This window comes from Neurospora hispaniola, assembly GCF_033458365.1.
Source record: "Neurospora hispaniola strain FGSC 10403 chromosome Unknown B0T23scaffold_12, whole genome shotgun sequence".
NCBI lineage: Eukaryota > Fungi > Ascomycota > Sordariomycetes > Sordariales > Sordariaceae > Neurospora > Neurospora hispaniola.
Window position 1 is genome coordinate 271,208 of NW_026944417.1, and position 12,967 is coordinate 284,174.

Consider the following 12,967-nt stretch of genomic DNA (forward strand, 5'->3'; position numbering starts at 1 on the left):
CTTCCTTCCACTCTCAAGCTTATCCCTTTATTACTATTGCTCGTTATTATACCACCTAGTCATCAAGCAAGCCAAACGATGGAGGACAACACGCAGTAAGTATGCCCAAGAAAGCACCTATCAGGTGGAAATGCCGCCTATGAAACAAACAGCAATATGAACAACCTTGAAGTCTCTGAAATGTTCGTACTGACCAAATGCTTTCACTTCTAGAGGTGGGGAGCATGTCTGCATCGGCATCGACTTTGGAAGCACCGGTGTTCGGGCCTTCGCATGGTCGGTAGGAAAGACCGGAAAATATTTTCCTAACCTACATCACCTTCGTATCAGCCTGGATGGCATGAACTATCCTTCTCATAGCTATATCTACAATGACAACGAGCCCATATATATTCCTCGGAATCTCACAGTAGACCGTATGCCGGAATCGCTCAAATACGGTTTCTACTTGCTATCTGGCGACCCGCATAAATTAATGGATCAGTACCCACTGATGAAGAGACTGAGGGATGCCTGCAACGATCAGATTCGAAACAAACTGCGAACCGGCATTACTCAAGTGCTTCAGGACTTGAAAACCGCGATCGAAAGCAATGAAGCGTTCATGGCCAACGGGTGGAGGATCGGTCGACTATGTGTCACCGTCCCGAATCAGTGGACGTTGGAATTTAAGGAGGTCTACACCAGACTTCTGGCTCAAGCGTTCGACTAGACCTTGGGCGAGGCCAGATCGAGGATACTATACTACACAAAGACAGATGCTCTTACCCACTTCTTGCTCTCTACGGATGATTATATTCAAATTACCAAGCTCTTACATAGACAAGAACAACAGAGGGTTGTACTCGTTCTGGATTTTGGTAGTCATAATTTGGTAAGATTCATTCACTGCCCTCGCATGAACATGTACATTTCATTTGGACAGTAAAGTGCTAATACCTCACCACAGAATAGTGCAATTTTCTGGGTACAGAGTACTCAGCACCAGGAACCCAAGTTTTTCAGACATGGGGAAGCATTTAGTTAGTACCACTTCGCAACAGCAGCAACAACTAAACGGTTCAAACTCAAGTTCACCGTTCAACTAGATACTGATCGTAATATAGGAATTAGTGGTGGTGGAGGAGAGCATCTCTACTTCAATGTGCTTCGGGCTTGCGAAGAGAAGTACAAGGCACAAACCGGCGCTGCTGTGGGGGATAGGCTATCTGCGGCTGCAAAAGAACAAATAAGGCAAAAATTCGTCATGGAGTGTCGTCACTGTTGGGGTCCAGGCGACCATCTTCCTAGCCCATATGCCTTCCATTTATTCGACAACAACTTTCAACACGTGCCACTCATTTTCAGCAAGAGTGAGATCGATGATCTTTAGGAGAGGGCGTACGAGGGGGTGATCGTTGTAGTCAGGAGGGAGCTACAAACCCTCAAAATACTGGCATCAAAAGAGCATGGCGGATCCATGCCTATCCCTTTGGTCATTAGAGCAGGAGGGAGCATCGGCAATCAACCTCTATATGATAGGCTACAGAGCCTCATCAACCAGTTTGATATCGCGGATACCACGTTTATCAACAAAATTGGACTGGATTACGAGTCAGTCATTTTCCCTCACGTGAGCTACTAGGTTTCTATTGGTATTTACTAACAACAAGGCCTTACACCATATACAGCACCGTTCGGCTTGCGAGGGGAGCACCTATGGCAACGGTAGACATGGTCACTGTTGAAGATTTCCTCAAGCAAGGTGTCTGTATCGACATCCAGATGCGGCAACGCCACACTTACAAATGGGACAACAGCGCGACCACAATTTTCTACTATGTGAGTCCCCCCCGGCCCCCTGCTTCTACCATGTACACTCGCCCATGGCACAACCACTTTCCTAGAGGACGACAGGCTCCGTCCTAACACATTTCTCCTTTTTCTTCAACAGTGTACCAGAACAGGACATTACAGGGGAAATTTTGATTGCCAACTCCTCAACATTCGCGACGGCGATGAGTTTTGTCTTGTGTGTGATCCCTGGTACGCTGATAAAAACCCAACCCTCCAAAACGAGGACCCCAACTACCTTCCTCAGATGAGCGCCGAGCGTGGGTACGTTCTGCTTGGAGGTCAACCCTCTATTTTGCCCCCCAGTCGCGCTGAGGGTAGGTATTTCATCAAAGCGGATATCAGAGGAAATGGAAACGACATGGAGCTTGTCCTGGACATAGCGCTGGTTGCAAACCCCAATCGAGCCCGAAGTAGCCTCTACGAAAAGGTCGATATCCACCTCCCGCTTTACTATGAAGGTGGAAACAACTGTGTTTTTGTCGGAGAAAGGGGAAAAACCTTGGGCGAGGCCATCAGAGACTTTCAGGCTAGGCGCCGCCTTGATGTCCAGGACTTCCTCAACCACGCGTCATAAGAAAGCCACACGGCCATGGCTGGGAACCCCCCGGAACTTTTCTCGGCTTTTTTGCTTTACTTTCTTCTACCTTTCTCTTCTTCTTGGCTTCAAGCGAACCAGTCACACTTATTGTCAGCCAATTTCTTCACCTTAACCATAAGGAAGACGACATACAACTGGAAGTCCACTTGCAGGTTCTCAGCTCAGCTATGGGAGTCATTTTGGCAGTGGAAGCACGGTTTTCAACATGGAGGAAACGCAAGTTGTGTTCTCAATGGCAAGGGCATTGGGAGTCCGAGACAAGTGTTCTCCAAGCTCAACATTCAGTGGCAACTGGGGATCTCATCTGCTTCTCGTCATCAAGACGTGAAGTTCGCGAGCTTTGCGCAATCGAATCAGCAACACGTTGACCTGGATAGATTTGAACACGACGAGGAGCGGATATAGCAGGACTTGACCGAAAAAGCGGAAAGAGCTACTGGGTCTCTCAATCAGCAATCATCACGTTGACGATAGCGACTCACGTTGAGAAAGTGAAAAAGGGCCCGGATATTTCAGTTGAAGTTATGGTGCACGATACAAATTCAAACACCTGAAGCAACAGCATTTCACGAGTCTATTACACCTAAAGGGCATCACCAACGGATTCAACGGTCAATCTTTACGTTTTTGAGAATCTGCTCAATTCACGTTGCGTGGGTGAAACGAAATCTTGTTGAGTGTCTTGGAAACCGAAGTTGGAAAGTGGACGTTAAAGCGCACCGAAATTGGGGGTGGGTGCGGGTCGTGCTTTCCTAAATGAATCTGCAGGTACAAAGCGCGGATAGACGACTAATATGCAGCGGCGTGACGCCGCTATGGCCTTCAACTTCTGGTTCTATGGATGTGATGCTGTCCGACGTGTTTGCAATTTTACATCTAGTACAGGGGTAGTTATCATCATCATTACAAGACATCCCTAGAAAGCTTGCCAGCTTGAGGTATCATAGCAAGTTGTATATATGTGTTTTCTTGGATAACAGGAGAGGCTTCGAATAAGTTTGCATGCCTGTCACCTTGGACACCAATAATCTGCTTTGTATGCATAATCGTGCGTCTTAAAGGGCAAATAGGGGAATTGGGCAGTTGCAAATGGTCTTATTTGGGTACCAAGTGGAAGCGAACAAGCAAATCTGCATTGAACTGTTCCCGTCAAGCGACACATACACCGTCGACGTCGAGAAGACGACGATAAAGCATCAAGGGCACACGGCCCCCAACGATTCTAGAATCCGGATCACAGACAACTTTACTGCTAATGTTATGATTCCATCCATGGGCTTGTGCTGCTCGTACTCTGTTGAGTCTGTTGCTCTTCTTTTCCCCTCTGTTACCCCTTATCAATTTCCTCCGATATCAAATGCTGATACACCGTTGGATCTGACGATGTAACTTGACGTTGTCAACGGGGGGGACATCCTGAATGAAACGAACAAAGCAAACGCTAGAACTTGCTAGAACCTTGCGACGATGTAAGAAAATTCAGAAATCCATGCAGAATGACCACCGGCGACAAAGCTTTTTGTCAACCACAAGCCCAACGCCACACCATCTTGGGCGTATCCTTCAATCTCAATCCCCCGCCAAAACAAATCGCCGTTGCTGTTAGTCACGTCAGCCACCGCCAAGTTAATTATTGATCCGCTGAGCCCTGTCGAAGTGTCGATTCCAATCTTCTTAAGCTCTCGGGGGGCAACCCGCCTTCAAGGTCGTCAAAGTGGTGGCTCCACTGGAGTTTCGCACCGGGCTATGAAGAGTATGTTGTCAGTGCAGGTTCCATTTGTCATGTAGCTGTTAGCTGCAGAACTTACTCATTGACAGGGGACGGTTAGTGGCCGTCAAATAAAGACCGCCATGGGGAGGTTGGCCTCTCTGATCATGGCCGATACCTTGCGCCTCCAGGGGTCGCTTCTCGTGCTACCTCCGGCAATGCAAATCACTGCTTCGGGGATAGTGCCATTTACAGCATCTGTGGTACTCTTGCTCAACTTCTCGAGTAGATTTTCGACAAGCTCGAAGGTAGCTTTATGCGCTTCGTTCCAAGCTTGATCGATCTCGGCTTGGTCGAACGTGCACGAAATAACCTCCCCATGTTCTACCAAGCGCACAGTAAAGGTGAACTGCTGTTCCTCTCCGAGATTGTAAAGCTGAGGGCCCCAGTTTTCTCTAACCGCCGATTTGGTGAATTGTTTCCGAATCTGTTCGGCGATGAAAGGGGACATTGGGCGTGCGGGTCCCTGGCAGCCAACAGGGGGGTCGAGGCATTTGGTTTGAAAAGCGGCCAGGATATTGTGCAGCAGATGCTCACTGCCGCCGCAGGCACCTGAAATCGTCACCTGTCAGTTTAGGCCACGAGATGGTGGAGTTGGTGGCACGGGAATGATGAATCCTACCAAATGCGTCTTCCATTCTGTAAAATCGCGGCGGTCCAGCATGGCGCTTCTCCACGCGAAACAAAGCTCCGTTCTGGGTTGAAATGTTAGCAATAGGTAGAAGGTAGTTTACAATTAACCAGATAAAAGCATAAAGGCACATACCAGGTTATGTCCGCCGTGCTCAATGACCAGCCAGACTTGGCCAGGTTTCGATGACCTGACGTAAGGTTCCTCTCTGTTCAAGAGGGAATGAGCTAAGCTATCAGGTTCTTTGGTGAAGCTGACCTTGTCGTATGTCGTCATCCGGTCCCAGTCGAAGGCCTCTCCAATAAGAGCCAGAAAAACACGTTGAAACTCCAGGCCCCATTGCGCCGGCATTCCTACGGAGAGACGATCGATCTTCCAGTGCTTGCGCATATTTGCGAGGCTCCACCTTCGGACTGTTTTCAACAGCTCCAGGATTCCGGTTCGAAGTTTTTGACGAAATTCCTCGCTGTCGTGTTGACGAAGCTTCTGTAGCATAGGACACTGATCCACGAACCTATCCGATGCGTTTGCAAGAATATAGAATCCGTACTTGAGCGAAACAGATTCGCGGTTGGCCAGACGAGCTTCGCCCATGTACACGGGGCCTTGGTCATCGAATGGATAGCCATGAGAGGCAAAAATCTTGTCTTTGGTGTAGTTAAAAACAACGCGAGTGCCAGAGCTGCCGAGATCCAGGCCGACCTTAATAGTCCCGCTAGGTCATAGAAGATGGGTCAGTACAGATGTTAATGGGGTAGGCAGTGATTGGCAAACACACCATTGTTCGTCCATGAACTGGAACATATCCATGGGGTCAAAGGAGTCAGTCATGGTGGGAAATCTGTTGAAGTCCTGTCCGCTTTGTCCCAATCGTCTGCGGCAATGAAGCCTAGTGGGGGGAGGCGCGAAACCGAGTTGGCGCAAAGAGAGGAAGGATCTCCGGGTCAGAGTCGTGGAGAAAAGGGAAAAGAGAGGGTGAAGAAGGAAGAGAAAAGCAGACGACGTATTGCTTTCTGCCCCGTTGCATGTTGGAGGTAGAGGAGCAATGAGTAGAAGACGGGCGAGGATTCGGGGCAGTCTACTTATACCACCAGGAAGGGACTGGTGTGCGGGTGGAGAGAAGCCCCAGCCCAAGTGAATGGGCACCTAAGGTTACGGGGCACGGACATCAACAAACAGAACAATCCCATCCCCAAGTGTCACGTCCCTTCACTGATGAGTACACAGTGCCTCACCTAAATGCTGTCCGGTACATGACAAATAAGCCCCACGCATGATAGTGAAGGGACGCACCATCAGACCAACAGACGCCAAGAAGGTTCACCAACTGAATTGGGCCCCCAAGGAGGAACATTATTTCGTCTTGTGTTGACAGGACTTCCATCTGCTCGAGGGGCGGTGGAGTACCTGTCGAAAGGCATCCAGTTGACCGATTCATGATCATCTTTTCCCGCCGTTGATGGCTTGATGCCATACCGTTGGCTCTTTTTCTGACTTTCCAGCACTGTTCCTCGCGAGACGAATCCTTTACCCAAACCCGCCGGGCCTCCTGCCGTCCGGCATTTCTTGCCAATGCCTCCCATACCGGTCCCTCCCATTGAGCCTCCACGCCGACACACCAAGCAAGCGTATTCTCTTCCGCACGACTACCCGAGCCCACCGCGGTCGCTGTGTCGGTACTGCCAATGCCGCCCCAGCGCCTGCTCCCGCCCCCATCGCAGTCCTCTCGGTCACCGCGCCCAATTCTTCCGCACCCGCAAACGAAAAGACCACCCACACGAGGCGGATCAAGTCCAAAGAGAAGAGCAAAGAAGAAGCCAGTGACTCAACACCGAGTCAAAAGACGACAAAGGCAGCGGGCGCAAGAATAGGAACAAGCATAGCAGGATCTCCAAGGCCAGCACAAGCTCCAAGACCACCTTTGCTGCGTCACAGCGCGCGACGAACAAGCAGTCACTGGTTAAAAAGGAAGAGTATCTGGCCCCCGAGGCGCCGGAACCTGTCATGGCTCCCATCTTTTTTTGACATTTCTTCAACATTGGAGGAAGGGCGAAACGCTCGCCCTGCTTGGTGGAAAAAGGAGGATGTGTTGATGGACAAGCATTGAGGCTCCAACTCCAATGTGAACGGCTTGAAATGAATGATGTGTTTGTTTGTTAGTCATGGAAAAAAATCAAGAAAATAGTCACCTGCCCATTTGCTGGCCATAGATGGATGTGGGTCACAATCGGTCTATACGACTGGATCCCCAACAACTGGTATAACGCGACTGGTGTAGCAAAAGACCATTGAGAATGCCAGTGCTCTTGAGAGAGACTATGGAAGAGTGACAAAGGTAGACATCACCTGGTTGAACAAGCAGTATATAGCCATCATGTCCTGCCACAATATCTGGCTGGGCGTCCCTCCCACGCTGATGGTTCCGCCCATGCCCATCTCCCCGCCTTCGCTTGTCACAACACGTGTGCTGACTGGTGTCTGGTCCCAAAGTGCCCCTCTATCCTACCGCACATTCTTGACAGTACACTACAATGGGTTGCAGTCTCTCGCCGAACGTCCCGTATACCCCACATTTGCATGAGCTTTCAATAGTGGGCGACACGTGTGTTGAGGTTAGCCAAGGGGGAGTTTTGGGATTTTGGTAGGAATGTAACGTGTATCACCCCATCGAACCCCACGGGAGGGCCGAATATGGTTGCAGTATACAGGGGTTGCAGCTAGAACCCCTTGTTGCTGCAGGTATCGGGAAACAGGGTCTTTCTTTCCTGTGCATGGCTCCCAGCTGGAACCGCAATAGAAAGGCCAGGCATCCAGAGAATACAACGGAACTCTTTCTGCATTTTCCACAGTGACCCATCAGGGTAGCAAAGACTGTACAGCTTCCGTTTGTGGATGCCGACTCCCGGTACGATGCTCCTCTTGGCTTCTCCTCTTCCTGCATGCCGTGCTTAAAGTCAGGCCCTTTCTCGCTCCTCGGTCAACAAGTCCTACTCCCGTCCTTCTCTCATCACCCAAAAAGACTCCCGTCAGACTGTTCACCCAGAAACCGCGACCATGGTCACCAGTCCCCAAAGTCCCAAGGGCGAAGCAGCTGCTGCTCCAGCCCCGGCCTCGGCCCCGCTCAGTGCCGAAGCGCAAACCGCCGCGGGCATTCTTCCTGCGTCGCACTGGACAGAGCAAGCGGTAACTCCCTCTGTTCATTACTATATTATAGCGCGGATTCGAAACCTGGTGTTGTGTAGGAGACGCGTTCTTCATGGACTGCCAGATGCGTTTGGGGGCCGTTGATGAGCACGTATTTGGTTGACACTACCAGCCTTGCATTCCCGACCCCCAATATCGCGAGACTCTACTGTACTTGATGTTCCAGGCACCGCAGCTAACACACTTCTCTCTACTTTGCAGCTCCCGGAAGAGGGCCCGGGCAATGATGGCGCCTCGACACTTGGATCTTTCATGTCAACCACCGCTTCTCTGGCTTCGAGTATCTACCAATACCGCACCGTTCAAGGAAGAACCTATCATGGCGAGCTGGGTAATGCTGAATCGTGGGAACCGAACGATCCGCGTCACGTCGAGGCCTTGGATCTCTTGTAAGAACCCGCATACCCGCAGATACCTGATTAACCATGGCTGTGAGCTGGTTGCCTTTAGCTGTGTTGTTCCAATCAAGACTCCTTCGTCTTGTTGCGACGACAGCCAAAGGCAACCAGCTCACACGCACGATCAACAATGACTGCTTCGATCATACAGTCTAACAGTTGAAAAGACACCACGCTCTGATGTTGCAGACAGACGGCAAGCTGTATCTCGCTCCACTGGAGAAGAAGAAGGTCCAAAAGGTACTCGACATCGCAACAGGGTCCGGGCTGTGGTCCATGTGAGTGCCCCCTCAGTTTTTCTTTCTCCCCTCGAGTCCTTCTAACAACGCCGTTGTTTTCTTTAGTGATTTTGCCGACGAGTTCCCGAATGCCGAAGTTATTGGTACCGATGTCACGCCCATTCAACCTTCCTGGGTGCCGCCGAATGTCCAATTTGAATTGGAGGACTGCAACCAAGAGTGGACATGGGCCGCGAATACCTTCGACTTCATTAATATGCGCTTCATGAATGGTATCGTCACCGATTGGTACGCCCTCTTCCGTAATGCCTACAGAGTCTGCAAGCCTGGCGGTTGGGTTGAAAGCTCTGGGACTTCTGGAAGGTTCTATAGTCATGACGGGACGGTGAAGGAGGGGAGTGCTATAGACCAATGGGGCATAGTCTTCCGGGAGGGCGGTAAAAAGCTCGGAAGGACTTTCACTGTCTATGAAGAGGACGTTCAGAGGAAGGGTATGGAAGCTGCGGGATTCGTCGATATCCAATTCAGGGATATCGAAGTCCCTCTGGGTGTCTGGCACCCGGATAAGAAGGCCGCCGAACGAGGTCTCTGGTGGAAAATGGCTGTTGAGGCGGATATCGAAGGTAAATGGTTCTTCAAAGCAAAAACAAGGTGGAAAAACTACCAAGGGGGAAACGCCAACATACATCCGACCCCTTGATCGAAACTGCCGAGCTTGATGCTAACATACGGCCACAGGATACATCAACTACTTTTGGAATGCCGCCCTTGGCTGGACCCCCGAGGAGGCCAAGGTGTTCGCCCGTTATGTCAAGAAGGAATGGAACGACCCTAACATTCACGGCTACTTCATTTTGCGGGTCGCATGGGGCCGTAAGCCAGAGTGATTGAATGGAAGGGGGACTTGGAGGATGACGGATGGCAGTTGTCAGTCTCGCAGATTTTTGTATATTCCTCCGGTTTGAAGGGAAAACATGAGCATGACAGGCCTGGATGAACCTAGAAGACGTTTTCACCGTTGTGATTGACTCTTCAAACACCATACATACCATCACAATCAGCGCGATCATGAACATGAACGTAAACGCTACTCACTGCCCTAAAGCAAGTGCTTCGTCATCCTATTTCAAGCAGCCCGAAAACATGGTCTGTCTTTCCAAAAGTGAAGGACGATTTGATGGAACACTCGAAGCTTTGAGGCTCTAAATTTGAGTTGAAATGGCTTGAGAGCAGTGTGGTGTCTGTTCAACAGTACGGTTTGTGTTGCCAAGAGGACGGGAGTCATGAAATGAATCAAAGGAGTAGAGTCATCTCATTCTGCCAATGGAAGAAGGATACTTTTCACACTACATATAGTGTGATCGACCATGAGTCCTATACGTTGTTTCTCTGTTTCACGCTTCTACGCATATAATACGACCGCCGCATTTTTATCAGCTATATACGTCGGCAGATCTATATCATATGACCCACATCCTCTCTTCTTTCTCTTACCCGGTTTTAAACGACCTTCAGGTCCTTCCATCCTTGCCTTTATCAGTTCAATCCAGAGGTAAGTCTACATCACTAGCACTACTACATAACACGTCCCAGAACCCATAGCGTTGCGCCAGTGCCTGTATCAGGGCGCAACAATCGCGCGGCAGATCGAGCAGACAGGGGCGACAGAGTGGACAAGCCACGAGACCTTGGTGTACTATTGCGTGAGTTCGCTTTGGTGACTGCTCTACTCAACGCATATCTAGGATGGAACTGACCAGCTATGCCTTGATAGCACAAAGAAGACGGAGCAGAGATACACCCACCTTGCGAGGTCTCGGTTTTCGCGGGAGATCGCGTTCAGTTGATATGCGACCCCTTCTACGGCCAGGATAACGTGGGAGCTGATCAGCCGATCACGGACATGTTCCACACGAGAACCTACGACGTCCTTCGAGACATGCCCAAGGCCCCTTTTCGCGGGTCCTATACCTACAACGTGCGGCTCGAAGGAGATGACAATGGGGTGGTGATGAACCTTGGGGTCATCATGAAATCCGATGATGACGAGTTTGAGGTGATCACGAGGAACTATCAGGTTCCCTTTTACTTCTAATATCCCACAACATAGGAGACAACTTGTCGGTATTGATTTGGGATGTTCCGGAAGCCGTATAATGGTTGTTTGTCCTATTATGCGCCCATACGATGATCCTCAAAATCTCGTGGTCTGAGCTATCCATCCTATACGGAGATTCAACAATACCCCGTGGGTTGGCAAGACTTTCCAGCTCACGGCTATCCCTTCGATGATGATGCCCCGGCATATGACCTGAATACTAGATGGCGCCAGTTTGAGCCCGTACCGCTCAAGTACGCGTTTGTCCTGCTCGCTAAAGAGCCTGATGAGGCCGCCCCACGACATCCGATGGCGCAAGAGCCTGCTATATATGACTCTCCGGAGTTTCGAAGCAAGCCCTACTCCGGTCTAGTGACTTTGTTCAGGAGCATGCGCACATGCAAAGACGCTTATCTAACCGAGCGCTTGGGACGGTTATTTCACTACAACCGAGCGATGGACCATATATGTGTTACTATACCGGCACCTTGGAACTCTTCGTTCCAACAAGTTTACCTCAACGTGCTCGCCGAAGCGTTTAACATCCCTCGCGAGACGGTCCATGAACGCGTTACGTTTGTCACCGAATCGGATGCCTGGGCTCATTATTTTCTTGGCCCTCTACACGGAGGAGATGGTTATCGTAATGATGCGACGAGTGAAGGAGTTGTCCTCGTTCTATGTTTTGGTGGTCACATGATGGTATGTTTAACTCTTAGCTGGCTTCTGTCATTTTAGCTAAAGATTGCTTTACAGAACGGCTCGGTCTTTTGGCTTGGTCCCACCAACTGGCCCAGGAATGGACCAGAAGAAAACGGCAGCAACCGATTTTTCCGCCTCGGAGACTCATTCGGTAAGGCTTTAGCACGTGTATCTTGTTTTCTGTTTCCGAATTGCGCTGATCTTTTGTTTCACACAGGAGCCCCTGGTGGTGAAGAGCTACTGGTGCAGTATCTCATCGAATACGTGGATGATGTGTTCTCCACTCAAACTGGAAGAGCGTTATTCCCAGCAGAGAAAGCTGACGTTCATGATCGTTGCAAGAGGTTCGCACGAGACCTGGGCCCTCACTTAAACAATCCCAGTAGGAGCGTGCCTTCACGCTCACAGTCAATACCACCAAAGGTGGCAGCGTACGCTTGGAGATTTCCAACGCGGCATACAATCACTTCTGGGAATGCGCGTACCGTCATCCGCTCAAAGTTGCAGCCGAACAGTTCGCGCTTCTCAGAAGAATCATGCGACACCGCAAGGTTGCCGGAAGTGTGATGGTTTCAGGAGGAGGATTGGGGCATGAGCTTTACAATTTTCCTCTATTGCTTCGCCTGCAACAACTCGCCAAAGACGCTGGTCTCCCACGGCCTCATTTCGAGCGGGACATCCACAATCATGAACAATCGTCAGCAACTAGGGGTGCAATTACAATGGTAGAGTACGCTCTAACTGCCAGATAGTTCCTCACTCAGGGTGTCGGAATCGGCGTGCAAATAAAGCCGCACGGTGCCTTGAGTAGGAGGATGAAGCTCCAATCGGTTTTTGTGATTGAGTTCAAAGCTGGCAATCACCATATTGTGCGAGAATATCCGAGAGGTTGACATAGTTTGTCTTGTTAGGTACCTATATAACAGACATCATAGCCCAAGAATACCGTCAATACAAGTACACCAGACTCCGATCCGAGTTCGAACGAACCCATTTCAGCTTACTCTGCGACCCGCCTTATCACATTAAGCCGGAATATGCTGCTTCCGAGCAGTCGCACCAAGATCCTAAACCCAAAAGCAAGGCAGAGAGGGCCCCGATCGGTCGATTCCGATCGTACGTGTTGTTTGACGACCTTCCCAAGGCTCAAAAGCGCGATATGTACAAGTGCGAGGTCTCCATGGATGGCAGTGGAAATAACACGTTCATGATGGTCAAGATCCTCCAGACAGGACATCTACCTCAAAGGACGACACACATAACCAACCTTCATCTCCGCCTTCGTTTTGATCCAGGTCCGAGGCGTGCCGGGGCCAATATTGAGCCAGTCAAGGTCGATGAAGAGGGGGAAAGAATGGGAGACAGTGATTGAATGAAAGTGGGATTCAGGACCGCAACTCGATAAATGTCCAGACTTTGGGTCGAGAACTCTCTGTACCTCTAGCAACCACCTACCACATCAAGGCTATCGGCAATTGTAACCCGATCGCTAG

General features: G+C 50.1%; 4 protein-coding genes across 4 annotated transcripts; 3 read left to right on the forward strand and 1 right to left on the reverse strand.

The window, feature by feature from the left end:
• Positions 1–78: 78 nt before the first annotated feature.
• Positions 79–2,410, forward strand: B0T23DRAFT_400229 (uncharacterized protein; the record flags this gene model as incomplete). The annotated part of the gene is made up of 10 exons (XM_062838474.1): positions 79–95; positions 214–276; positions 361–702; positions 823–874; positions 950–1,022; positions 1,107–1,352; positions 1,404–1,593; positions 1,671–1,821; positions 1,934–2,097; positions 2,140–2,410. The coding sequence occupies 10 exons, from the start codon at positions 79–81 to the stop codon at positions 2,408–2,410; spliced, it is 1,569 nt and encodes a 522-aa protein (XP_062687994.1).
• A 1,859-nt stretch (positions 2,411–4,269) lies between these two features.
• On the reverse strand, positions 4,270–5,664 carry B0T23DRAFT_436911 (uncharacterized protein; the record flags this gene model as incomplete). Its single annotated transcript, XM_062840592.1, has 4 exons — positions 4,270–4,754; positions 4,825–4,897; positions 4,969–5,548; positions 5,612–5,664. The coding sequence occupies 4 exons, from the start codon at positions 5,662–5,664 to the stop codon at positions 4,270–4,272; spliced, it is 1,191 nt and encodes a 396-aa protein (XP_062687995.1).
• A 1,982-nt stretch (positions 5,665–7,646) lies between these two features.
• B0T23DRAFT_390901 (S-adenosyl-L-methionine-dependent methyltransferase) lies at positions 7,647–9,952 on the forward strand. The gene is made up of 5 exons (XM_062837905.1): positions 7,647–8,016; positions 8,239–8,426; positions 8,603–8,713; positions 8,780–9,297; positions 9,413–9,952. Exons 1-5 carry the CDS (start codon positions 7,888–7,890, stop codon positions 9,559–9,561), a joined length of 1,095 nt encoding a protein of 364 aa, XP_062687996.1. The 5' UTR covers positions 7,647–7,887; the 3' UTR covers positions 9,562–9,952.
• Positions 9,953–10,577: 625 nt separating this feature from the next.
• B0T23DRAFT_408728 (uncharacterized protein) lies at positions 10,578–12,846 on the forward strand (the record flags this gene model as incomplete). Its single annotated transcript, XM_062839329.1, has 8 exons — positions 10,578–10,723; positions 10,785–10,840; positions 10,936–11,474; positions 11,529–11,625; positions 11,692–11,856; positions 11,898–12,199; positions 12,239–12,281; positions 12,401–12,846. The coding sequence occupies 8 exons, from the start codon at positions 10,578–10,580 to the stop codon at positions 12,844–12,846; spliced, it is 1,794 nt and encodes a 597-aa protein (XP_062687997.1).
• Positions 12,847–12,967: the final 121 nt, after the last annotated feature.